Source organism: Carcharodon carcharias, chromosome 20 (assembly GCF_017639515.1).
Source record: "Carcharodon carcharias isolate sCarCar2 chromosome 20, sCarCar2.pri, whole genome shotgun sequence".
NCBI lineage: Eukaryota > Metazoa > Chordata > Chondrichthyes > Lamniformes > Lamnidae > Carcharodon > Carcharodon carcharias.
The window spans coordinates 73,182,506-73,208,306 of NC_054486.1; the positions used below are offsets into that span (position 1 = coordinate 73,182,506).

General features: G+C 40.1%; 1 protein-coding gene across 6 annotated transcripts in view; it reads right to left on the bottom strand.

Moving 5' to 3' along the window:
• Window positions 1-25,801, bottom strand: part of LOC121292236 (exocyst complex component 3-like) — a 52,024-nt gene that overhangs the window by 9,081 nt on the left and 17,142 nt on the right. For 4 of the 6 annotated variants that reach the window (XM_041213964.1, XM_041213959.1, XM_041213963.1 and 1 more), the window contains 6 exons: window positions 23,177-23,305; window positions 9,203-9,303; window positions 7,471-7,560; window positions 1,906-2,029; window positions 1,708-1,830; window positions 1,448-1,603 (listed from right to left, as the gene is read on the bottom strand). In XM_041213964.1, the coding sequence (XP_041069898.1) occupies window positions 1,448-1,603; window positions 1,708-1,830; window positions 1,906-2,029; window positions 7,471-7,560; window positions 9,203-9,303; window positions 23,177-23,305 (723 nt within the window). The remainder of the gene's footprint in view (window positions 1-1,447; window positions 1,604-1,707; window positions 1,831-1,905; window positions 2,030-7,470; window positions 7,561-9,202; window positions 9,304-23,176; window positions 23,306-25,801) is intronic. The other 2 variants (XM_041213960.1, XM_041213961.1) reach the window with 2 other exon arrangements.

Genomic DNA, 25,801 nt, shown 5'->3' on the forward strand with positions numbered 1-25,801 from the left:
TCCCTCAATTTAGTCTACTGCATTCACTGCTCCTAAAGCAGTCTCCTATACATTGGAGAGACCAAACGCAGACTGGGTGACCACTTTGTAGAACACTTTCGGTCTGTCCGCAAGCATGACCCAGACCTCCCTGTCGCTTGCCCTTTCAACACACCACCCTGCTCTCATGCCCACATGTCCATCCTTGGCCTGCTGCAATGTTCCAGTGAAGCTCAACGCAAACTGGAAGAACAGCACCTCATCTTCCGATTAGGCACCTAACTGCCTTCTGGACTTAATATTGAGTTCAACAATTCAGATCATGCACTTTCTCCTCCATCCCCACCCCCTTTCTGATCCCCCTTTTTCCAATAATTTATAATTAAAAAAAAGTTTTCTTTTCCCACTTATTTTTAAATTTATTTTGATCTATTGTTTTATATCCACCTTTTAGCCCATTTCGTTCCCTTCCCCACACCCCACCCCGACTAGGGCCATCTGCCACTAGCTTGTCCTGCTTGCTACCCTTAATGTCCCCATTAGCACATTCCTTCGATAAGATCAGCACCATCAACACCCCTTTGTCCTTTTGTCTATGACATCTTTGGCAATCTCTTCTTTGCCTCCACCTATCACTGGCCCTCTATCCAGCTCTACCTGTCCCACCCCCCTTTACCAGCTTATATTTCACCTCATTTCTCTATTTCCTTAGTTCTGATGAAGAGTCTGATGAAGGACTCGAAATGTCAACTGCATTCCTTTCTGCAGATGCTGTCAGACCTGCTGAGCTTTTCCAGGTATTTTTGCTTTTGGTTTGGATTTCCAGCATCCGCAGTATTTTGTCTTTATCTATAGCCATCATGCCTGTTTTTGCAAACAACCAGAGAAGAGATTGTTTTTTTCACATAAATAAAATGGGATGGAGGACATGTACCTGGCTTTCAGCTGTATAGTTTGAGAGAATGTGATTTCATTTGTAGCAAAACTATTAACAGGATATCATGTTGAACCTTCAATAAAAGTCTATTTATGCTTGTCAAAGGACTAATAAAGCACTTGACCACAGTAAATGTCAAGCCTTGAAAATCAAGTTGTGTAGTGAACCATTGTTTAGGAAAATGGCCGAACGCTGACAAGAAGGATATTTTGCTACTTCTAAGCATAGTAATGGAACATTACAAATATATTTTAGTTAAGGGAGGAGGCCTTCAGCATGCAATGTACATGAATATATGACAGACAGGGTTACTGCTATATTTATGACTGGTAGGTGTTCTGAAGGAAGGTTCATCCTTGAAAGTAAACAAAGATGAGGCATAAACTGGCCTGTATATGGTGGATGAGTAGCATTTGAAGAGGCTTTGGTTCACCAGGGGAAGTTAGGACGGAAGCATGCCAATTGGTGCATAAAATCTTTCAAGGACTACTCAACAATAAAAACAAACATAAAATAGTTTATGTTACTTACATGTTCTTTATATACGCTATGTATTGCTCCCAATTCTTCTCTTATCTTATTTGCTGCTGTGTCACGTTGTCTAGATGATTTGCAGTAAATACGCTGTTTCATGATTTGTGTAATGTACTCCTTAACAAACTGATAGTGGACACTAGATATCAGGACCTTTTATTTAAACAGATAATTAATTTGTACTTATTTATTATAGTCATTCTTTTTACAACATTTATTAATTGAAGTGTTTGATATTTGAAATATTAGCAGTATACCTGGCAATTGGCTTGTTTCATTTTCCTGAACTCTTCGCAATACTTTTCAGCAATGCTTATTATCTGATTAAAATCCTGATTACTGGAAAGCCATTTCTTTGTCATGAGTTTCTTAAAACAAAGCTAGAAAATAAAATTTCCAGTGCAGTAGCATATTATTGATGTATGAATGATTTGAGAACCCCCTTCCCAACATACCTTCACTTGAAGCAGAATATCATCTGAGAGAATTTTATTGAGTTCTCGTACAACATTGTTCAATGTTTCTTCTACTTTGCCGGCGTGTACAGCATTGTTTTGCTTAAGTGACCTTACATATTCCCTGTGGTGGAGAAGAAGGGAGATAAAGACAATAAGAATTTCATGTGTAAAAATGACCATAATTGAGAGTTCAGTTGTTGGGTGTGGAGAATGAAATGTAAAATGTAATAGGTAGGCTTTATTCAATAGGTAGTTTTAGGTGTCAGCCTATGCTTTTGAGTGCCACCTGGTGTACATATTATGTTGCAACACCAGGTTGGATTTCCCTCTGCCTTTCTGCTAGTTCTTCCAACATGCACATTTTATTGCTTTTGTTTGAGATTAAGGGGCAATTTGGTCGAGGTATTTAAAATTATGAAGGTACGTGTTGGATCTTTTGGATCCTCGCCGCATGCTTGTTGTAAGTGATGGCCAAGTTGGTACTATAGACAGAGTTGACCAGCAGACACTTCTTAGGCAGAAAACAATATGTTTATTTACCAAGGTACTCAGCAGCAACTACTTGCGTGCTTTCATTTCTAACCCAACTCTAAACTACTGACTACTAACTACAGAGATAGCCCGCACTACTCTTCTATTGGTTACTAAAGATCATGTGATCTTCCTTAGCAGCATTCTTCTTAAAGGTATATTACACACTAGATAAACCCATAATTACCAGTGTGTGGAACAGGGTTGATAGAAACAGCATGCTTCCAGTAATTGAAAAAATGAGAACAAGGGGACATAGATATGTTAAGTGTAAGAGATTTAGAACAACAGCAAGAGGAACATTTTTACAGGCAGTATGATAAAGTTGTGGATCATACTACCAGAATTAGTGCTGAAGCAAAGACCTAGTCAACATTTAATAGATTATATGGCCACTTGAAAAATAGAGGATAAAAAGAATGACAACAGGACTACATGCTGAGGGACACACTAAAGCTTGGGGCAGCCACCGCAGAGGCGCAATGGGGAAGGGTCGCTGCTTAAGACCTTTCTGCCACAGTGCACCGAGGGGCTGGGAACTGTAAAGAGCCCCTCGGGATGTACAGCTCAAAATGAATGTCCGCCAATGAATGTAATATTCATTGTTTGTACTGATACACCTTGTGATTCATGTTGTAAAAGTTGAACCTGATTGTATTTTTGTGATGGTGATTTTGAAATGGTTTAAATGTTGTTGAAGATTTATGAATAAAGTATATTTTTGCAAAAAAAAAATAAAAAGAATGACAACAAAGTTGGCACTTGGGATTCTGACTACTGTTCATTTGGAAGATAAAGACCAACATAAAGTGGTTAGGGTCAAAGGCCCTGCAATGTTTTTAGATATAAATGAGAAGGTAGCAGCAAGATGAAAATTTCCCTGGAGACATCCAAGACCTGAATACTGTCCAGAGAAGAACCGTACCACTGATCCTAGTGTTATTCAGCTAAGAAATGAGGGAAGATTAGAAAAACTTAGACTCTTCTGTTTTAAATGGAGACAAGGAGGGAACCTTTTAAAAACAAATGGAATAAATTAGGCTAATCTGAAAACTGTTTCATTATACACCACAACCGCAGGACTTGGGGATATACATGCAAACAGGTAATAGATAAGTTCAGGACTGATGTCTGGAAGTATTTTGTCACTTCTTCACACAAAAAAAGAGCTGGAATGGCCTTTCAGGTAGAGTAATGGAAACAAAACCTTTGCAGTCAATAAAAAGACAGATGCTATAATGGGGGATTGTAGTTTTCTCCAGAAGAATGGACTACATGGATTGAATAGCATCATTCGTCCACACCTATCTACAAGAGCTTTATCTTTGTAATACACAATATGCACATTGGCATCTACATGCCAATGGGGAAAATTCCCCAGGTATAGCTGTATACAAAAGCAGGACAAGTCTAATTCAGCCAATTATCACTCCATCAGCCTACCTTCAATCATCAAAGTAATAGTAGCTGTTGCTAACAGTGCTATCATGAGGCACTTACTGAGAAACAACCGGTTGACTGATGCTCAGTTTTGGTTCCACCAGGGCCACTTGGCTCCAGGCCTCATTATGGCTTTGGTCCAAACATGGACAAAAGAACTGAATTCCAGAAGTGAGGCAAGAACAACTGAATTGACATCAAGGCAGCATTTGATCAAATGTGGAATCAAGCAGCCTTAGCAAAACTGAAGTCAATGGGAATCGGCTAAAATTCTTCACTGGTTAGAGCCATGCTTAGCACAGAAGGAAGATGGTTGTGGTTATTGGATCATTTCAGCCCCAGGATATCCCTGCAGATGTTCCTCAGGGTGGTGTCCTAGGCCCAACCATCTTCAGTTGCTTCATCAACAACCTTCCCTCCAAGGTCAGAGGTGGCAATATTCACTGACGATTGCAAAGAGTTCAGAACCATTAACAAATTTTCAGTACTTAAGCAGCCTGTGCCTATATGCAGAAAAACCCGGGCAACATTCCAGCTTGGCTGATAAATGACAAGTAACATTTATGCCAATGCAAGTGCCAGGCAATTGTCATCTCCAACGAGAATCTAACCAGCTCACCTTGAGTTCCTCTCTTTGACATTCAATGGCATGAGCTTTGCTGAATTCTCCACCATCAATATCCTGGAACTTAACACTGACCAGAAACATAACTGGACCTGTGCATAAATACAGTGACTACAAGAGCAGGTGAAAGGCTGGGAATTCTGCAGCAGGTAACTCATCTCCTAATTCCTGGCTACAAGACACAAGTCAGGAGTGTGATGGAATACTCTCCACTTGACTGGATGAGTGCAGTTCTAACAACACTCAAGAAGCTTGACTCTATCCAGGACAAAACGGCCTGATTGATTGACATCCCATCCACAACCTTAAACATTTACTCTCTCCACCACCAGCACATGGTGTCAGGGTGTACCATCTACAAGATGCACTGCAGCAGCGTGCCAAGGCTCCTTCGGTAGCACTTTACAAACCCGTGACCTCTACCACAGAGAAGGACAAGGTCAGCAGGCGCATGGGAACACCACCACTTGCAAGTTTCCCTCCAAATCACACATCATCTTGACTTGGAACACTGTTGCTGGGTCAAAATTGTGGAACTTCTTGCCTAACAGCACTGTAGGTATACCTACACCATATGGAGTGCAGCAGTTCAAAAAGGTAGCTCACCATTACCTTCTAAAGGGCAATTAGAGATTGGGAACAAATGCAAGTCTTGCCAGCTATGTCAAAAAAATTAAGCACTGCTCCAGGATTTGTAAAGACATGCCTGGCAAACCTAATTGAATTATTTGAACAGGTGAATAGAGCAGTAGACAGAGGAATGTCTATGTATGTAATTTATATGGACTTCCAGAAGGCGGTTGAGAAAAGTCCCTCATAAGAGACTGTTAGCCAACATTGAAGCTCATGAATTTGAGGGCAAGTTTGTGATCTGGTTAGGAAATTCTTTGATTGGCAGAAGGCAAAAAGTAGAGATAACAGGCAGGCACTCTAATTGGCAGGATGTAATTAGTGGTGTCCTACAAGGATCTGTGTTGGGCCCCAACAATTCACCATATTTACTAATGATGTAAATGAAGAAATAGAAACACACATATACAAATTTGTTGATGATACAATGATGGGAGTCACCGTAAGCAGTATTGGGAAGCATGAAATTATGATGAAATATTGAAAGACTTAGTGAATGGGCAAAATTGTGAAAAATAGATTTCAATGTAGGAAAAAGTGAGGGAAAATAGAACAAAGTATTTTCTAAATGGTGAAAAGCTAGAAACAGTGGAGCTCAAAAGGGACTTGGAGGTCCAGGCATATATATCATTAAAATGTCATGAAAAGTTACATAAAATAATCGTGGAAAATGAATGGAATTTTGGCCTTTGTATTTAGAAGACTAGAATGTAAGTGGGGCAAAAGTCATGCTTCAGCTGTACCATGTCCTGGTTAGGCCACACATGGAATACTGAGAGTAGTTCTGGGCACCACACCTTAAGAAGGATATATTAATCTTGAAGGGAGTGCAGCGAAGGTTTACCAGAATGATACCTGGGCTTACAAGGAGAGGTCTCGCAAATAGGATTGTATTCCCTGGAAGTTAGAAGTTTTCAAGGCATTAAGGGGAACAAATTAGAAAGAGAAAAATTATTTCCATTGTTTGGGGAGTGTAGGGCTAGGGGACTCAGTCTAAAAATTAAAGCTAGACATTTCAAGAGTGAAATTAGGAAACAGTTCTACATACAAGGGATAGCAGAAATTTGGAACAACAAACTGCCAACAATTGATGATCGATTTTTTTTTGTTAACCAAAGGTATTAAGAGATATGAAGCAATGGGCATATTGAATGAAGTTGCAGATCAACCATAATCTCACTGAATGATGGAACAAGTTTGAGGGGCTAAATGGTCCACTCCAGTTCCCATGTTCCTAGAGGCTTGATCATATAATCCTGACACACAATCCAGTGCAGGACTTGGGGAGCGTTACATTCTTGGAGGTCCAATATGCTCCCTCAGTTAGACGTAAAAGATTCCAAGGTACTATCTGGAGCAGTGGAAAGACGTTCTACAAGTGTCCAGGCAATAGTTATCCCTCAATCAATATCAGCAAAAATGAATTATCAGGCACATATTTCATCATTCTTTGTTGGACCTAATAGTGCTAACTTTTCTCCAACACTGGAACTGCAACTATATTTCAGAAGTAATAAAAACAGAAAATGCCAGAAAAACTCAGCAGGTTTGCCAGCATCTGTGAAGAGAGAAACAGAGTTAATGTTTTGAGTCCGTATAAGTCTTCTTCAAAGCTGAAGAGGGGTAGAAATGTTTTTTTTTCGTTCATGGGATGGGGGTGTCGCTGGCTAGGCCAGCATTTATTGCCCTCAAGAACTGAGTGGCTTGCTAGGACATTTCAGAGTCAACCACATTGCTGTGGGCCTGGAGTCACATGTAGGTCAGATCAGGTAAGGACAGCAGATTTCCTTCTCATTAGTGCACCAGATGAATTGACAATGGTTTTATGCTCATTGTTAGGCTTTTAATTCCAGATTTTTTATTCACCATCTTCCTTGGTGGGATTCGAACGCGGGTCCCCAGAGCAATACCCTTGCTCACTGGATTACTAGTCCTGTGACAATAACACTCTGCTGATGGGTTTTTTACTGTTTAGGAGGGGGTGGAGCAGGTGGAGCAGAATAGAAGGTCAGGGATAGGTGGGAGCTCAGAAGAGATTTGATAAAGATGTCATGGACACAAGGCAAAGGGAATATTAATGGTAGTGTTAAAGACTAAAGGCGGCACCGATACTGGCATAAACATAAAGCAACAGAATGTGTTAATAGCAGAACAAGGGTCAGCGCTCTGTGAAAACACAATGTAGAAATAAGTGACAGATGGCCCTGTCGAGGTACTTAATTGACCATGAAGTGCTTTGGGATGTCCTTAAATCTTCCTTTCTTTAAAACTGCAACTAACATGAATATATTAGAAAATTGTTTATGCTGTTTATATCAATCACTAAAAAGATTTACCTTAAGTCAATGCAGCTGTTGATGCCTACTATCAAAAGTGGCAGCGGGTTTGAAATGCTCTTTTTTTTGTCCTTCAGATGCTGTTGATAGCTTCAAAAAATGTCCAAATTAGTCATTGTTTAATTCTAACGAAAATATATTGTGTAAAGTAATAATCACGTTTAAACGAAATTTCACTCAAGTATGGTTATCTTTAGTAAGGATCTAATTCACTAATAACAACCCTTATAAAAGTGAAATAAATTATATAAACACAAATAAGTGATTAAATGGAATACTACTATTCTGATAGCTGGAAACACTTATTTAATTCCAATATAGAATGGATTAAAAATCCTGAATCTATATCTTTTTCCCCCTTTTCACAAGAATAATTGGTGTTGAATTTTGTTTGATAAAACTAAGTAGCAGCTTAGGGTGTTTTATTACGTTAAAAGCATTATATGTTGTTGATGACGATACTACCAAGACCATAAACATGCAAACAAAGCAATTGGGGTTAATTTCTGGAGGAACAGAATTGAAAAGCAGGAAAGAAATGTTGAACCAGTATAGGCCTTTTGTTAGACCACACTTACTGTGTACAGTTCTGGAATCCATATTAAAAAAGGGTAAAGCGGCACTGAAGCTGGTGTAAAAAAAAAATGATACCAAAACTGAGAGGTTCTAACTATCTGGAAAGGCTGGACAGTTTGCACTAGAAAAATTAAAGGTGACCTACTGGAGATCTTTAAAATTATGAAGGGGTTTGATAGGGTAGATATAGAGAAGGTGTTACCCACTTGTGGAAGAACAAAATCTAGGTGCCATAAAAGTAGGACAGTCACTCATAAACCCAATGGGAAATTCAGGAGGAAAACTTTACCCAGAAAAAGTGGTTAGAATGTGGAACTTAAGCTGAATAGCATAGATGTCTGTAAAGGAAAGTAACTACATAATGGAGAACAGAATAAAAGAATATGCAGACAGGGTTAGATGAATTAGGGTAGGAGGAGGCTCGTGTGGACCATAACACCAGTACAGACCAGTTGACCAAAAGGCCTGTTTCTGTGCTATAAATTTATTTCATTGAAACATAGAAATAGAGAAAGATTTATGTGCCCATACCAGCCAAAAAGACATAGCCTGAATAATCCCACCCTCCAGCCCTTGAGAGGTATGGAACCTCGAATGCATGTACAAGTGTCTTTTTAAATGTGATGCAGGTTTCCACCTCTGCTACCCTTTGGACAGTGAGTTGCAGATCCCCACCACACTCTGGTGAAAAAAACACTCAAACTTCATAGCACTCAAATGTGATTCCATTATTTAATGAAGTTAAGGCATTGTCCACAAAAAAGTAACATAAAAATGATAATAAGACTGAAAGTATGCAATCAGGATTAAAAAGCTTTCAATAAGAGTATTCAAGATTTCCTGTGTTTCTAGCAGGGTAGCCACACTCATAGGGAGTATGGGTCAGTGATAGGGCTACAGGATTTTCACCTTAATTCTTTTCCCATGTAGGAGTACAATCTCTCTCCTTTCTGTCCTTTACGAACTGCTGCAAAGTCCCTGGCTGAACTTCCATACTGGTTCAGTAGCAGCATACGCCAATCATTGTGGTTTGAACAAGCACCTTGAGAAAACTTATTGTAGCTATACTGGTACAAAATCTCCAGGGTCATTGATGGTTGTAAACTTATGACTGTAAAGCAGGCTACAATGGACTTAATGTTATTATAAACATTACCAGTGTATTAAATCTGTTAATTCATCCAAGGAGATTTGTAAAGCTTTGTCCTTCAGTTTATTGCTGATGTCACCTGATTTACTCACGTATTCATGAATCATCTGCAAAATAAAATCACAAAGGAATTAAATTACATATTATTGTGCAACCATACATTACCTTAATAGAGCTCACTAAAAACACAAACTTATATACATACTTATTGATTTTGTGGATCAAATTTAAAACTTTTGCCTACTATACGAGAAACCAGACTCTCACTTATTATGCTGGCTCTAAATTGCATTAACAGCATTTTCTATATTGCATTCCATCAGTATAAGGTGAACAAATCGGTCTCATGTGACACAGATAATTTAATAGGAAAAGAAAAACAGGAGAAAAACACTAATGACCTTGGAGGCATGTTGAAACCATTGGTTCCATGAGGTTTCACCTGACTTTGCCCATCTCAGCTCATCTGCTGCTGAAACCCTCATCCATGCCTTCATTACCTCTAGACTTAACTATTCCAATTCACTCCTGGCTGGCTTCCCACATTCTACCCTCTATAAACTTGGTCATTCAAAGCTCTGCGCCCATGTCTTTACTCACAGCAAGTCCCAACCTCTTATCACCGCCATACTTACTGGCCTACATTGACTCCCAGTCAAGCAACATCTTGGATTTTAAAATTCTCATCCATGTTTTCAAATTGCTCAATGGACTTGCCCCTCGCTACCTCTATAATCTCCAACCCTACAACCTTCTAAGATATCTGTACCCCTCTAATTCTGGCCTCCTGTGCACTCCCAGTTATAATTACTCCACCATTGGTGGTCGTGCTTTCAGTGGCCTAGGTCCCAAGCCCTGGAATTCCGTCCCTGCACCTCTCAGCCTCTCTACCTCATTTCCTCTTTTAAGAGGCTTCTTAAAACATACCAGTTTGACCAAGCTGTTGGTCATCTGACCTAATATGTCCTCATGTGGCTCAGTGTCATACTTTGTTTTATAATGCTCCTTTGAAGCACCTTGGGCTGTTTCAGTGTGTTAAAGATGCTACATATATATAAGCTGTTGGTGTTGTTCAAGATAAAATTCTCCCTTTGCTTGGTTGTGCTACTTTTATTTCACTCCTAGATGGCACTGTGGTGTTGTAGATTTTAGTTAGTTTGACCAAAAATGAATAAATTTATACTGACAGCCTTTTAGGTGCCGAGTTAACATTGCCTCTGCTTCCCAAATGCTGCACATCACATGTGAAAGAAAGGAGAAAAGTGTTTAAAATAGGGTAGATACATTTAAGTGCAGAATTAAAACAGAGAATGCTAGAAAACATTCAACAGGTCAAGACTTATCTGTGGAGAGTCAATGACCTTTTTTCAGAGCTGGAAGATGTTAGAGATTAACAGACTTTAAGCACAATGCAATGGAAAAGTGAGAGTGGAGGAGAAACAAGGGCAAGAGCATTAAACAAACAAAAAGCGATGATGGTGCAGGGTAAAAAAGGTTCGCAATGGGACAAGTAACAATCACAGAATCATGACAGTGGAGGTCATTCGGCCCATCAAGTCTGCACTGGCTCTCTGAAAGAGCGTTCTATCTAGTTCCACTCCCCTACCTTACTCATTTCCTCTTTTCAGATAGCAATCCTACTCCCTGTTGAATACCTTGATTGAGTCTGCCTCCATCACACTCTCGAAGTTTGTTCCAGACTCCAATCACCCTCTGGGTGAAAAAAACATTTCCTCACATCACTTCTACTCCTTTTGCCAATTATTTTGAATCCGTGTCCTCTAGTTCGTGATGCTCTCTTGAGTTGGAACAGTTTCTCACTATTTACCCTGTCTATACCACTCAGGATCTTCAATTCCTCTATCAAGTCTCCTCTCAGCCATCTTTTCTCCAAGCAAAACAGTCCCAACCTCTCCAATCTATCCTCATAGCTACAGTTCTTCATCCCTGGATAAAGAAACAAAAGGTGGAACCAAAAGAGCAGTAAGTGACAACAGCAGAAGAGCAGTGGGGAGGGAAACATGGAAAATTGGGCCGTTTAACCTGGAATGTGAACCTGGGTCATCAACCTGGAATGTAAATGCTTCTCTCACTGCAGATTCTGCCTGATATAACTTACTCTTTCATGGGATATGGACATTGCTGGCAAGTTCAGCATTTATTGCCCATGCTAGTTACTCTTGAACTGACTGGCTTGCTAGGCAGTTAAGAGTCAATCACATTACTGTGGACCTGGAATCACATGTGGGCCAGCCCAGGTAAGGATGGCAGATTTCCTTCCCTTCAGGGCATTAGTGAACCAGATGGGTTTTTGCAACAATTGATAATAGTTTCATGGTCACCATTACTGGGACTTGATTCTATTAATTGAATTTACATTCCACCAGCTGCCCTGTTGGGATTTGAACCCAGAGCATTAGTCTGGGCATCTGGATTATTAGTCCAGTGACATTACCAGTTCAACAACCTCAGACCATGAATTCTGTCCTCCATTTTGTAAGATCCCCACCCCCCCCAACTCCCCACCACCACCCCACCCCCCCACCCTCCCCCCCCCCCCCCCCCCCCCCCCCCCCACCAACCACCTCCCCAAGTGCCAGTCTGCACCTTGTTTTCATGTTTTGCTTTCAAACAGCATTGATCTTTATCCTGCCATTAACATCTACTCTGGACCAATGCTTTGTTCCTTTATTACTACCATTCCCACTCCCTCTGTCATTTGTTCCAAGACATCTTTATTACTTAATCACCCCTGCTCTCCAACCTATCCCTGACCCTCCCTCCTTTTCCAACAGCATTTTCCATCACACTTCTGCCTCTCTTCAGTTCTGATGAAGAATTGTATTGGACTTGAAACTTAACTCTGTTTCTCTAGCCCACAGATGTTGCCAGACCTGAGTTTTTCCAGCACTTCTGTTTTTATTTCAGTGACAATACCACTATGCTACCATCTCCTCTCTGCTGAGTGCTTTCCAGCATTTGCTTTTGCTTTCATTTAAGTATAAACTTTTTTCTCTGGTGGGGGATCCAGAACAAGTCAAGTACAGCATTCCATTATGCTCCCTCTATCAGCTTTCCCCCACCAAAAGAAATGGATCCTATTGACTTACCCCATTGGATTTCTTAATCATTTTAAACTTTGACCAGGGAAAGCCCTAAGATATGGAGTTAATTGTCAAGGACGAAAGGTTCCCAATGTTTGACTTCAGGAAATGACATCTCATCTAAGACTGGATATTGGAAGTTGGTCCTTCTAGGACATCTATTTTTATGTAATGAAAATAATGTTGGTCCTCTGAACCATTCTAGCCACCCAGCTATTAATCATATGTCACTCAGAAAACATTTAGATTAGCAGTAGATTAAGTGTTTGAACAAGTTACATAAATCGTCGACACAGTGATAAGGAGTAGTCATGGATAGAGTGGTGGTGATTCTTGGCACTTGTTGAGATAATATGCGAAGTTAACATAGCTGGTGCACATAGTTTGAAGTTCAATTCTGTGTATTTTTTTCAATTTTTGCAGGTTGAGATGATGGCACAGGAAATGTAGACTTGTATCACATGAAGTAACTTGTCAGAAATCTTTGACAGTGATGAATTTTGTGACGGCAGTGATAGAGAACAGGCAGCTGAGAATTATTTCATCTGGTGACTGAATATGTGGTTATTAAAAGCACCGGGCTATCAGTTATACTCTCCTTTCTCTGGCTACTGTCTGTCCTTTCTCGGTATCTTTCTCATGCTGAACCAGCAGAACAAGTCTTGACTGAACTTTCAAAGAAATATATTTGCTACCAAAATAACACCTACCTTCAGCAGTAAATCAGAAAATGGCCTTCCCATATCATTTACATCTCAAGGAACCTCCTTATACACTGGTTACTTATACACTGGTGGTAATTATTTGGGAAGGAAGTTGGGGAAAATGACACTACACCCTGGGTGGTAATGTAAAAGAAAATTCAGGCTAATATCTTGGCTTTGAGTATTAGAAGTATTAGTAATACCTCACATACTGAAATTTGAAGCATGATAAAATTAAAATTAAGGAAACGGTAGACTTTTTGAATAATTATTTTGGGCGGGATTTTCACAACCAAGACTGGTAGTTTTCCCAACTCAGCATGCCTGCTTTGGTTTAAAGGGCCCTGTTAGACCCGTTTACTCCAGGCAGGCAGGGGTGGAATAGAACCAGGCCTGCCAATCCCAGAAAGAGATCCTAGGTGGCAAAGGGGGTAGGCTAGTGGTGAGCTGGGCTGGTTAGAAGATCTGCCTTGGTTCTCTGGGTCTTCATCCCAGTTGTTTTATACATTGTTAGACCCTCTACCTCTCATCCACCACCCCCCCACCCCTTGGCCACTCATTCACTCTGCCACCTCCATAGGCACTCACCCAGTATCCACCATAGGCCGACCTCAGAGGTCTTGTGGAGATGTAAAACAAACTTCCAACAATCGAATACAGCTCTCATACAAACTTGATAGTGAAATAACCTCTCAGTCAAGAGAATCATTCAAAGTTTTTGAATCTAATTGAGTGGTTAATCTCTTATAAAAATAAACTTTTATTCAGAACCCATAACAAGGACAGCTAATCCTTTAATCACCTCTTTAAATTGCCAATTAAACTGTGAACTCAGAATGCCTCTCTTGGGATAGTTGTAGATTTTAAAACTCAGCCAAGCATTCACAATGACATAATAATAGCCATTGGGGAAATGGCTACAAAGACCTCTATTGAAACTGCATGATCAGATGGTAATATTTTATTCTAACTTATACTAGATGGCCTGTCAATCAAAGCAATCAGGCAGAGGGTTTTTTAAAAAACTCTCACTGACAGTTTCAGCCTTTTCTTCACATTTAAAAAGTGGGGTATTTAAAAAACTTCAAATCATGACACTTAAACAGGCCTTACCCACCCTTTTAAGAGTGTTTATGTCTACTCCCACATTGCCAGTTAAGGCCCTTGCAACATCAAAATGTGGTCTGTTGGAACTCAGCACTAAGTTCAAATGGCTCTGCTGAGTTAAGGCTTCTCTCCTTTGTGAGTCACATCCTGCCCCCTCCCCCTGCTAACAAAAATTGGATGTCAAAAATGGGAGCAAGGCTTCCACATCCAGATCCTGTCAGCCATTTTTAACATCTGTGGAGTCTTCCCAATTCTGCGAAAGTTTGGCTCTCTGTGTCTGTCTTCACAATATAGGAAGTGAGTAAAATACAGTTATTCCCTTGAAATTAATAATAATTCAAGGACTGGAACTCACTAAAGTTAATGCTAGCATGAAAATAATATTAAAAAAATAATGGCACTAGAGATTGAAAAAATGCCCCAGATCTGATGATTTCCAGTTACTGGTTTTAAAGGAAATAGGTGTGGAAATTACAGTGGCTTTAACCATAATCTTCCAAAGTTCTCACAATTCAAGAATTGTTTCTTTAGATTAGAAAACTGTAGCAAATGTAGCTCCATTATTTAAGAATAGTGAGAGGGATAATCCAGGAAATTATAGACTAGTTAGTCTAACATTTGTTTTGTGGAAGTTATTGGAATCTACAATTAAAAAAAGGATGACTGAGTACTTAGAGAAATGAGAGTTGATTAGAAAGTGCTCTAAAGGATAATAGAAAGCATAGAACATGCCTAAGAAACCTATTTGAATATTTGAGGAAGTAACTAAGCAAGTCAAGGAATTGTCTGTAGGTGTATTTTATAACAGCAGGGCCCAAACTGCAGCTTGCAGACTGCTGGGGTGCTGTAGAGACTTTCCTGGGATCCACAAAATAATGTGAAAGTGCTCACTGAGCAGGTCCAACCTTGCAGGTGTACGACGTGGACGGCCACTCTGGGCACCACGGTTAGAAGTAAGTGAATGATCAGCAACTGGAAGCAGGCTTGGTGCGAGCCACGAAGCAGAAGCATAGTGTGGCCACAACATGTTCAGCACAGAGTGAACTAGCTGTCTCACACAGGAATGGAGCTTGCATGCTTACACAGGGTGATATGAAAATCAGCAGAAAGACCCATAGTTACCAAGGCTGGTGGTGGGCACCTCACGAGTTTAGTCTTGTTTGAGAGAGTATTTCTTTAAATATTTAAATACTACATGCTTAAACTCAAAGAAAAGACACCAAAATAGAGGCCATTTGATCCAACATGCTCCATTCAAACCTATAGTCTTTCCAAATTTAAAACCACCATCATAACTCTCTATTCCTCTCTCTCTCACATGCTTATCTAGCTTACCCTTAAATGTATCCATACTACTCGCTTCAAGCACTCCCTGACGTAGTGAGTTCCACATTCTTACCATTCTTTGGGTAAATAAGTTTCTTCTGAGCCCCCTACTGGATTTCTTAGTGACTACTGTATACTGATGGCCCCTACTTAGGCTCTTACCCACAAGAGGAAACATTCCCTCCTAATTTAATTAGTAATGGTTATGGGGAGAGGGCGGGAAATTGAGTTGAGGTCAAAATGAGATCAGCCATGATCGTAATGAATGGCGGGGCAGGCTCGAGGGGCTGAATTGCCTACTCCTAGTTCTTATGTTCTAATCAGCTCTATCAAAGCCTTTCATAATTTTAAAGACTTCTACTAGTTCACCCCTCAGCCTGCTTATTTTAAGAGAAAAGAGACCCAGCTGGTCAATCCTTTCTTGATATGTATACCCAAGCAATTCTGATATCGTCCTTGTAAACCTCCTCTGCACCCTCTCCAGTGCCCCGATATCCTTTTTATAATATGTGACCAGGACTGCTTGCAATACTCTAAGTGTGGTCTAACCAAGGTTCAGAACCGCTTTCGCATAACTTCCTCAAGATGATGAATGGAAACAGCTCTGTAATCAGATTGTCAAGATTCAATAGATGCCAAGACTGGTTGGATGAGAATAATGAAAACATCTCTCATCTTTTCAAACAGAAACCATTTGGTACATGCAAATCTTCTAGCAGCCCCACAGTCATCAACTATCAAGCCTATAAAAATGCTAAACACAAGCTCCAGTATGCCTTAAAAGAAATGCAGAATAACTGTTGGAACACAAAAGCTGATGAGCTGCAACATCTGAGAGGCAAGATTCATGTTTTTACAATGTAGACTCTATATGGCCCAGCTATGAGAAAATTATACCTTAAGAACTACAATTTATAGAAGAATTAAACCATGTATTCAAATATGTAGCTTTACATGTCTATATGAGTTTAAACACTATAATGTAGAATTTAAGTGACCTTTTGTAACCATGCCTTGCATACTTGCTCCTAACTACATTAAGCTGCACCAAGCTGGTTAGAGCTGGTATAAATTGATAAGGTGTTCTGGATGTGCGAGAGTCTTCTTAGGAATGTAATAGATTAGGGGCTAACATTAGATGCTCAGGCACAATTTCATGTCAATTATGTGCCCTAGTAACTGGTCAACTGGCTCAAATGGTTTGTAGAGGAGGAAACTAATTACAGTTTAGAGTATAAGAAGAGGTTGAAACCATGTCCTTTGCAGTGAAGAGTAAATAGAATGAGCAAAAAGTACCTCTACCTAGGATCCAAGAAGTACAAGAAACTCCAACAGGATACAGAAACCCAAAGAGACTACAAAAATTTAAGAAGATGTCTGAGTCCAGGAAGGACAAGAGAGAGAAATTTACAAGATAAATCCAGTCCTGGTTTTTGTCCGCTCCATTGTCTATAGATGAGACAGGAAGTATAACTTGTTAAGCAGTGTTAATTACTGCCTATGCTTTCTCTGGAAGGCATTCAGTAGCTTGTTGATGCTTTGCCTCAGGACACTATGGCCTGACAATAAGTATGAAGAAGATGGAGGTCTTTTATCAAGCCGCTCCTGGCTACAAACTCCAAGACCCCACAGTTACCATCAACGACACCACCATTCCATTCAGTACAGAAGTTTTGTTATCTTGAGAGTATCCTCTCCAATAACACTATGCTGGATGATGAAATCAACCAATTGCCTGGCAAAAGCAAGCTAGTATTTGGCCGAATCACTCACAGACTTTGGAAAGAACATGGAGTTTGTCTCAGAACAAATTGCCACAGTCTTTCAGGCAGTGGTTCTTATATCACTTCTATGTTGGTGCAAGGCTTGGACAACCAACCAGCATCACACAAAGCAGCTAGAGGCATTCCATCTTTGTTGTCTGAGATCTATTTACAACATCAGGTGGCAGAACAAAATACCCAACACTGAGGTTTTTGCGAAGTCCTGCATATCTTCATCAACAGCATGCTCATCAAAGCTCAGTTTTGCTAGATTGGTCATATGGTTCGCATGGAGGAATATTTGTAATTATATCTTTGTTTCCAGATGATCTTCTATTCTCTCCTTTAGTAGGAATTCTATTATTTTTCCTACCACCAATGTTAAGTTGAGTAGCCTAGAGTTCTCTGGGCATGTTCTATTTCCCTGCTTAAAAACAGGAATTATTTAGCTATCTGTAAATCCCCTGGGCACTGCACGTTTGTCTAACAAATTATTAAGTATTTGTAGTGATACCACTGCTATCTTTTCCCTAGATTCTTTTAATACGTGGATGCAATCCACTTGGATCGGGGGTTTTATCCTCTTCGAGTTTGTGTAGTTTATTCAATACATCACCCTTTTTATTTTAAACGCGCTTGTCCCATTGTGCATCTCATTACAGTAGTCCTGCCATTCACGGGGGTTACATTCCTGTGATTTCTCGCAAAGGGCGAAATCACAAACAACGAACACACTTTATAATGGGAAGGAATTAGATAGGTTCCAGTCATTGCAAAATTACTTGCCTGCTGTACATCTGAGCTTTGCTCTTCCATATGCGGAAAGCTCTCCAACTCTTTACCTACCTCTCCTGAGCAGTGACAACCCTCAAATTCACACCCCAAACATTAAAAAAGCATGTCCTTGAATGCAGTTATCATAAACAAAAACACTATTGCAATTAGAGTTTTAACTTTACTCAGCATATAATTGTTCTGCATTGCCAGCATGTTCTTTAGCAGCTTGGCTTTGAGCTTATTTACACTTCATAAAGAGCTTAATGCACTTTTAACCCTTTCACCCAAACAAGTCTAATTTTTATTTCAACAAATTAAAACCTGCAAAGCATTAATCTAGGAAGTAGTTCACCAGCTGACAGCCCTCCCCCACAATCTACTTCATTTTTCAAATTTGACCACTGACTGTAGTATCTAGGAAGTCAAACCCTTGCTTTTAAGCTTTTCCTCATTTGTAATCCCTTGAAGATGATAAGCAGATATTTTAAAATGAACCTCAATAGAAATCTTTCCAATTTCTGACAATATTTTGGGACTAATACCATAGATGAGTGAAGATTTGGGCCAGGATGGGCTATTAGGTGTACAAGCACATTTGCGAAGGTAAACAAATTCGCGAAAGGAAGCCATATATGGCGGGAAGTTTACTGTATTCAATTTTAGGTCTACCTGTTCTCTCTCCATGGCAAATACTGAAGTAAAATGATCATTTAATGCTTCTGCCATTTCCAAATGGTCCTTTTCCATCACAGCCTTCCTTTTTTATTAATCTGCCTGTAAAATATTTTACTATTTTGTGTTGTTGATAATTTAATTTCGTAGCTTTTCTTTACCTAATTGTTTTTTCTTTCCTAATCTCTGTAGTCTCTTCTTTCAAGCACTCCTTTGCTGTCTATATACTTAAGGTATACCTCTTTCCTAACCCTCAATTTTTCTCATATCTTTATTCATCCATGGAATCCCACAAGAGTTTAGTTTATTTTCTTTTAGTGGAATATAATTTTCCTCATTCTGTTGAGCACCATTTTAAATATTTCCCATTGTTGTTCTATATTGCTGTTTGTCAATGTAATTATCCATTTTACTTTCTGAAATTCTATTCTCAGCCCCTCAAAATCAGTTTTTTGCCAAACTATTAATCTTGTTTTCATTATGCTTATGTTCTACTCTATCATCATCTTAAATCATATTATATTATGGTCACTAGTGCCTAGATGTTCCCTTACTTTTACCTCTCTTATCTGCTCAGGTCCATCCCCCATCAATATGTGATGAGTGATGTCCCACAAAGTTCTGTGCTGGGACCTCAACTACTCGTTATATTAATAACTAAGATAACACAATAGACAAATATCTAAGGATGCTGATGTCACAAAGATTGGTGGTATAGTAAATAGTGTAGGCAGGAGCACAAACTTACTCAGAGAAATTGATATATTAAGTGAGTGGGCAAAACTATGGCAGAAGGATTTCAATACAGGTAAGTAAATCATCCACTTAGGACCAAAAAAAAAATGGATTTGAGTTTCATTTAAATGGTAAAAAGCTAGGAACAGTAGAGGCCCAAAGAAATTTGTTCACCTATACACAGATCATTATAGTAGTCAGGTACAAATCATAATCAAAAAGGCTAATGGAATGTTAGTCTTCATAACTAGGGGCTAGAATATAAAAGGGGTGGAAGTGTTGCTGCTGCAGCCAAAGTCCTGGTATAATCTATAACATTTTTTTCATGAAATAAGTAGCTCTTCCTGAATACCACAAAACTGTCCCACAGATTATTATAACTGTTGTTAACACAATGCAGTGTGAACAACCAAGATAGCTGATAAATTGATAATTTATTACATGTAAATGCTGTACAGCACTTGAATATTGTGTATAGTTCTGGGCGTCACACCTTAGAGGATATATTGACCTTGGAAGGGTGCAACCCAGATTCAAAAGCATGTTTTTATTTATTCTTTCACAGAATGTAGGTGTTGCCAGCTAGGCCAACATTTATTGCCAATCCCCAATTGCCCTTGGAAAGGTGGTGGTGAGCTGCAGTCTATGTGATGTAGGTACACCAATAGTGCTGTTAGGGAGGGAGTTCCAGGATTTTGAGCCAACGACAGTGAAGGAACTGTAATATAGCTGCATGTATGGTGTGTAGCTTGGAGGGGAACTAGGCAGGCGGTAGTGTTCCCATGCATCTGCTGCTTGTCCTTCTAGGTGGTAGAGGTTACAGATTTGGAAGGTGTTGTCAAAGGGGCCTTGGCGAGATGCTGCAGTGCATCTTGTAAACGTTACCCACTGCTGCCACTGTCTTCAGTGGTGGAGGGAGTGAATGTTTAATGTGTGGAAGGGGTGTCAATCAATTGGCCTGTTTTACCCTGGATGTTGAAATTCTTGAGTGTTGTTGGAACTGCACTCATCCAGGCAAGTGGAGAGTATTTCATCACACTCCTGATTTGTGGCTTGTAGATGGTGGACAGGTTTTGCAGAGGCAGGAGATGCATTACTCTTTGCAGAATTCCCAGCCTCTGACCTGCTCTTGTAGCAACAGTATTGATATACCTGGTCCACTTCAGTTTCTGGTCAATGGTAATGCCCAGGGTGTTGATTGTGGGCAATTCAATAATGGTAAGTCCATTGAATACAAAGGGGGATGGTTTGATACTCTATGGGCAGAATTTTGCCCTTGATGGGCGGGCGGGCAGCCGATCGCCGCCACCTAAACAGGCCCCACCGCCATTTTAAGTGGGAGGGCCAATTAAGGCCCGCCCAGCGGGCTGCCCGATAGGAAGTGCAATGCGTTTCCTGAGCGGGGGGTGGGGGGGGGGGGGGTAGTATTCCCCAACTGTCAGAGTGCGCTCTTTCGTGTGTGCACGCACATCTCCCTGAGACTAAGTGCGGCCTCAGGGAGAGTGCCGACAGTGTTTCAAACTTTAAAAATAGATAAATAAAAAAATTAACATGTCCCTCTCGTGACAATGTCACATGAGATGGGACATGTTAATAAATATCACAAAAACTTTATTAAACTTTTTTAAAACAGACATGAAACCTCATCCCACCAGGGTCCTGGCCTGCCCACCAGCCTTAAGGTTGGACGGGCAGGGCCTTTAATTGCCTTAATTATCCTGTCAATGGCCTCAATTGGCCATTGACAGGTCAGCGGGCGGACAGCTGATCGCACTGTCTGCCCGCCTTCCTAAATATTTAAATGGGGAGGGATGACATCGGGGGTTCCTCCTGACATCATCCCGCGTCATTTTCATGTCGGCGAGTGGGTCTCGCCCCCAGCTCGCCAACGGAAAAATTCTGCCCCATGTTACTAGTGCTCCAATGGTTAGGACATGGAGAGATTACGTAAATTTGTTTATAATCCCTGAAATTATTTAGAAGGTTAAGATCTGATTTTATTGAGGTTTTTAGAATTATGAAAATAATTTGTAGAGTAGATAAAAAGAAACTTTTCTAGTGGTGAGGAGTTGAGAACAAACTAAAAGGCCATAACCATAAAAATCAGAACCAAGCCATTTAGAAGAGAAGTTAGGAAACATTTACTGCAGCACAGATGGAAGAAGTGTAGACCTTTTTCTCACAAAAAAGTAGATGCAGTAGATTGCAGATGTAGTAGATTGATACCTACCTGACAACATGAAAAATTGCCCAGGTATGCTCTGTTCACAAAAAGCAGGACAAATCCAACCTAGCCCTATTGCTTTGTCATCAAAATGAATCAAAATGATGGAAGGTGGAGTTGACAGTGCTATCACGCAACACTTACAAAGCAATTACCTGCTCATTGATGGTCATTCTGGATTTTGTCAAGGCCACTCAGCTTGGCACCTAATAACAGCCTTGATCCAAACACGGACGAAAGAGCTGAATTCTAGAAGTGAGGCATGACATCAAGGAGCCCTAGCAATACTGAAGTCAATAGGAACTAGGGAAAACTCTCCAATGGTTGGAGTCATACTTAGCACAAAGGAAGATGGTTGTGGTTGCTGGAGGTCAATCATCTCAGTTCTAGGACATCTCTGCAGGTGTTCCTGAGGGTAGTATCCTTGGTCGAACTATCTCCAGCTGCTTCATCAGATACCTTTCGTCCATCATAAGGTCAGAAATGGGGATGTTTGCTGATGATTTCAGAGTGTTCAGTACCATTCGCATCTTCTCAGAAATTGAAGCTGTACAGACCCGCATGCAGCAAGATCTGAACAACATTCAGGCTTGGGCTGATATGTGGCATGAATGTTACTTGCCATTTATGTGCCAGGCAATGATCATCTTCAACAAGAGAGAATTTAACCATCTCATTTTGATGTTCAGACGACTAAACATTACTAAATTACCCTGCCATCAACATCCCAGGGAACTACCATTGATCAGAAACTTAACTGGCCCAGCCATATAAATTCTGTAGCTACAAGAGTAGGTCAGAAGCTGGGAATTCTTTAGTGAGCAACTCACCTCCTGACTTCCCAAAGCCCGTCCACCATGTACAAGGCATAAGTCAAGAGTGTGATGCAATACCCTTCCCTTTTTGGACAAATGCAGCTCCAAGGAGCTTGATACAATCCAGTACAAAGCAGCCCCCTTGATTGGCACCTCATCCACCACTTTAAAGATTCACTTCGTCCATCAAAGATGCACAGTAGCAGCAATATATACCATTAATGAATTGGGCTGCAGTAACTCACCAAGTCTCCTTTGATAGTACCTTCCAAAGCCATGATCTCTACCACTTAGGCGAATAGGGCAGCTGATGCATGGAAACACCTGCAGGTTGCCCTCCAAGCCACACACTGTCCTGGCTTGGACATATAATCACCATTCCTGCACTGTTGTTGCAGCAAAATCCTGGAAGTTCATCGCTAACAGCACTACAGGCATTTCTGCCACGTAGAGTGCAGCAGTTCAAAAAGGTGGCTCACCATCACTTTGAAAGGTAATTTGGGATGAGCAATAAATACAGGCCTTTCCAGTGATGCTCATGTCCCATGACTAAATAAAAGAAACTCAATTAATAACTTTAAATCTGAGATCGATAGATTTTTGCTGAACAAGCGATATGAAGACGAGACCCGGGATGGAATTAAGGTACCGACCAGCTATAATCTCATTGAATGATGCAACAGGCTAGAGGAGCTAAATGGCTTTGTCCTGTTCCAATGTACTGAAATACATTCAGAACATTGAGATATTTACCTGACTTATGTGAAAGACCATATCAGAATGGTAGTGACCCATCATTAATTCTGGTTCTTGTGCTTCAAATTCAAGCCATTTTTTCTTCTCTTCCTCCAAAGTGTTTTTCATCAAGTTTGAAATTACTATCTGTAAATTCAAAAAGGACAGAAATTACCTCGCTTAAAAACTTTGATTTTTGTAAGTGATTTTGTTAGTGAAATACTGCATATTCAATAATTTTAGATGATCATTTTTAAATTTGAGATTAGGTTGTTGAACACTGACTTTTTTTCATTTAGTGCCATAGCCTGCATACATAACTACTACTATCCTCTTATGAGTATACCTTACATTTCTCACCGGAACATCTCAGTATTAGAGCAGTTGAGCTGCAACGGCAGCCTATTACAAATGAGCAGCCCTTTAAAAATTAAGGTTTTTGGCCTTAGAAAAGTAACTTAAAAATTTGGAATGATAGATCAAGAGGGGTGTGTTAGATTACAATAAGCCTAAAAGGATGGGACTTAAAGAATCTCTTAAATATAAACACCCAATAGTTTCTGTTGCATTCTTCTTTTCTTCGATGTAAACATGCCAATCACGCACAAAGATTAGTGAAACAATAATGTAGCTTCTTTACTTTTATTTGACACAATGCCTTTCAATTGGGGGGAGCAAAAGGGAATGTAGTGGTAGTAGAGGGACAATATAGTGAAGGGGATTGACACTGTTCTCTACAGCAAAGAACCAGAGTTCAGGCGGCTATGTTGTCTGCCTGGTGCCATGGTTTGGGATATCTGTTCAGGTCTGGAGAAGAACTTGCAATGGGAGGAGGAAGATCCAGTTGACATGGTCCATGTAGGTACCTAAGACATACGTAGAACTAGGAAATAGGTTCTGCGAAGTCAGTATGAGGGGCTAGGTACCAAATTAAGAAGCAGAACCTCAAAGGTAATAATATCTGGATTATTACCTGAGCCACATGCAAATTTGCATAGGGCAAATAAGATTACAGAGGTGAAGGCATGGCTCAAAGACTGTTGTGGGAGAAGTGGGTCCCGGTTTGTGAGGCACTAGCATCAGTACGGGCAAAGAGGGGGCTGTACCATTGGGACAGTTTACATCTGAACCATGGTGGGATGAGTCCTCGCAAATCGCATAACTAGGGAAGTAGAGAGGGCTTTAAACTAAACAAGAGGGGTGAGGGATCAAGCTTGGGTAGAGGTAGCAATTTAATGTCTAGAGTCAAGACAGGAGAACAAAATAGTAATATGAGAAATGAGGATCAGAGAATGGCAGGAAGGGACAGAGAGAAAAAAAACTAATAATGCATCAATATTCAGGACTAGATGTTACAAAGATAACAAAAAGGCAAAACTGAAGGCTCTCTAATGCTATGTGCATTCAGATAAGTAAAGAAATTGATGGCCAATATTAAAGTAAATAAACATGATCTGATTTCAATTACGGAGAAATGGCTGCAGGATGACAAACATTGGGTCCTTAATATTGAAGGGTATATGACATTCAAGAAGAATAGGAAACCATGTATTGGTGGAGGGGTAACATTGTTAATCAAAGAGGGCATTGGTGCAACAGTTAGAGATGAACTTGGTTCAGGAGATTGGTTTGAAAAGAGATGAGGAATAGTAGGAGAAAAAACTCATTAGTGGGAGTGGTCTACAGGCCCCCAAACAGTAGCCACAGTGTAGGACGAAGTATCCAGGAGAAAATATTGTGTGCTTATGATAAAGGGACAGCAATAATCATGGGTGATTTTAACCTACACATAAACTAGAAAAATCAGATTGGCAGAAGTAGCCTGGATGAGGAATTCTTAGAAAGGTATCGAGATAGTTTCTTAGAGCAGCAGGTTCTGGAACCAACCAGAGAGCAGGTTATATTAGACTTGGTATTGTGTAATGTGACAAGATCAATTAATGACCTGAGAGTAAAAGCACCGCTAGGTAGCAGCGACCACAATACGGTTGAATTTTACATCCAGTTTGAAAGGGAGAAGAGTGAGTCTAAGACTAGTACCTTAAATTTAAATATGGGCAACTACGTGAGGATGAAAGCTGAGCCAGCTGATGTGAACTCGGAAATTAGGCTAGAGGATAGATCAATACAGAAGCAATGGCAGGCATTTAAGGGGATATTTTAGAGTATTCAGAATAAGTACATTCCTACTATAAAGAAAAATTCTAAGGGGAGGACCCAACAACTGTGGTTAACTAAAGAAGTTAAGGAAAGCATCAAGCTTAAGGAAAAAGCATACAACTCCACAAAGATGACTGACAGGACAGATGATTGGACAGAATATAAAGAACGGCAGAGAATGGCTAAAAGGTTAATCAAGAGAAAGAAATTAGAATATGAGAGGGAGCTAGCTAGAAATGTAAAAATGGATAGCAAGAGTTTCAACAGGTACTTAAAAAGGAAAAGAGTAAGTAAAGTGAGTGTTGGTCCTCTAGAGATTGGCAGTGGGGAGTTAATAGTACACAATGAGGAAATGGCAGAAGAAATGAACAAATATTTTGCTTGTGCTCACTGCAGAGGATACAAAAACATTCCAGTAATAGTTGCAAATCAGGAGGTGAATGGGAGAAGGGAACTTGGTGAAATCGAAATCACTAAGGAAAT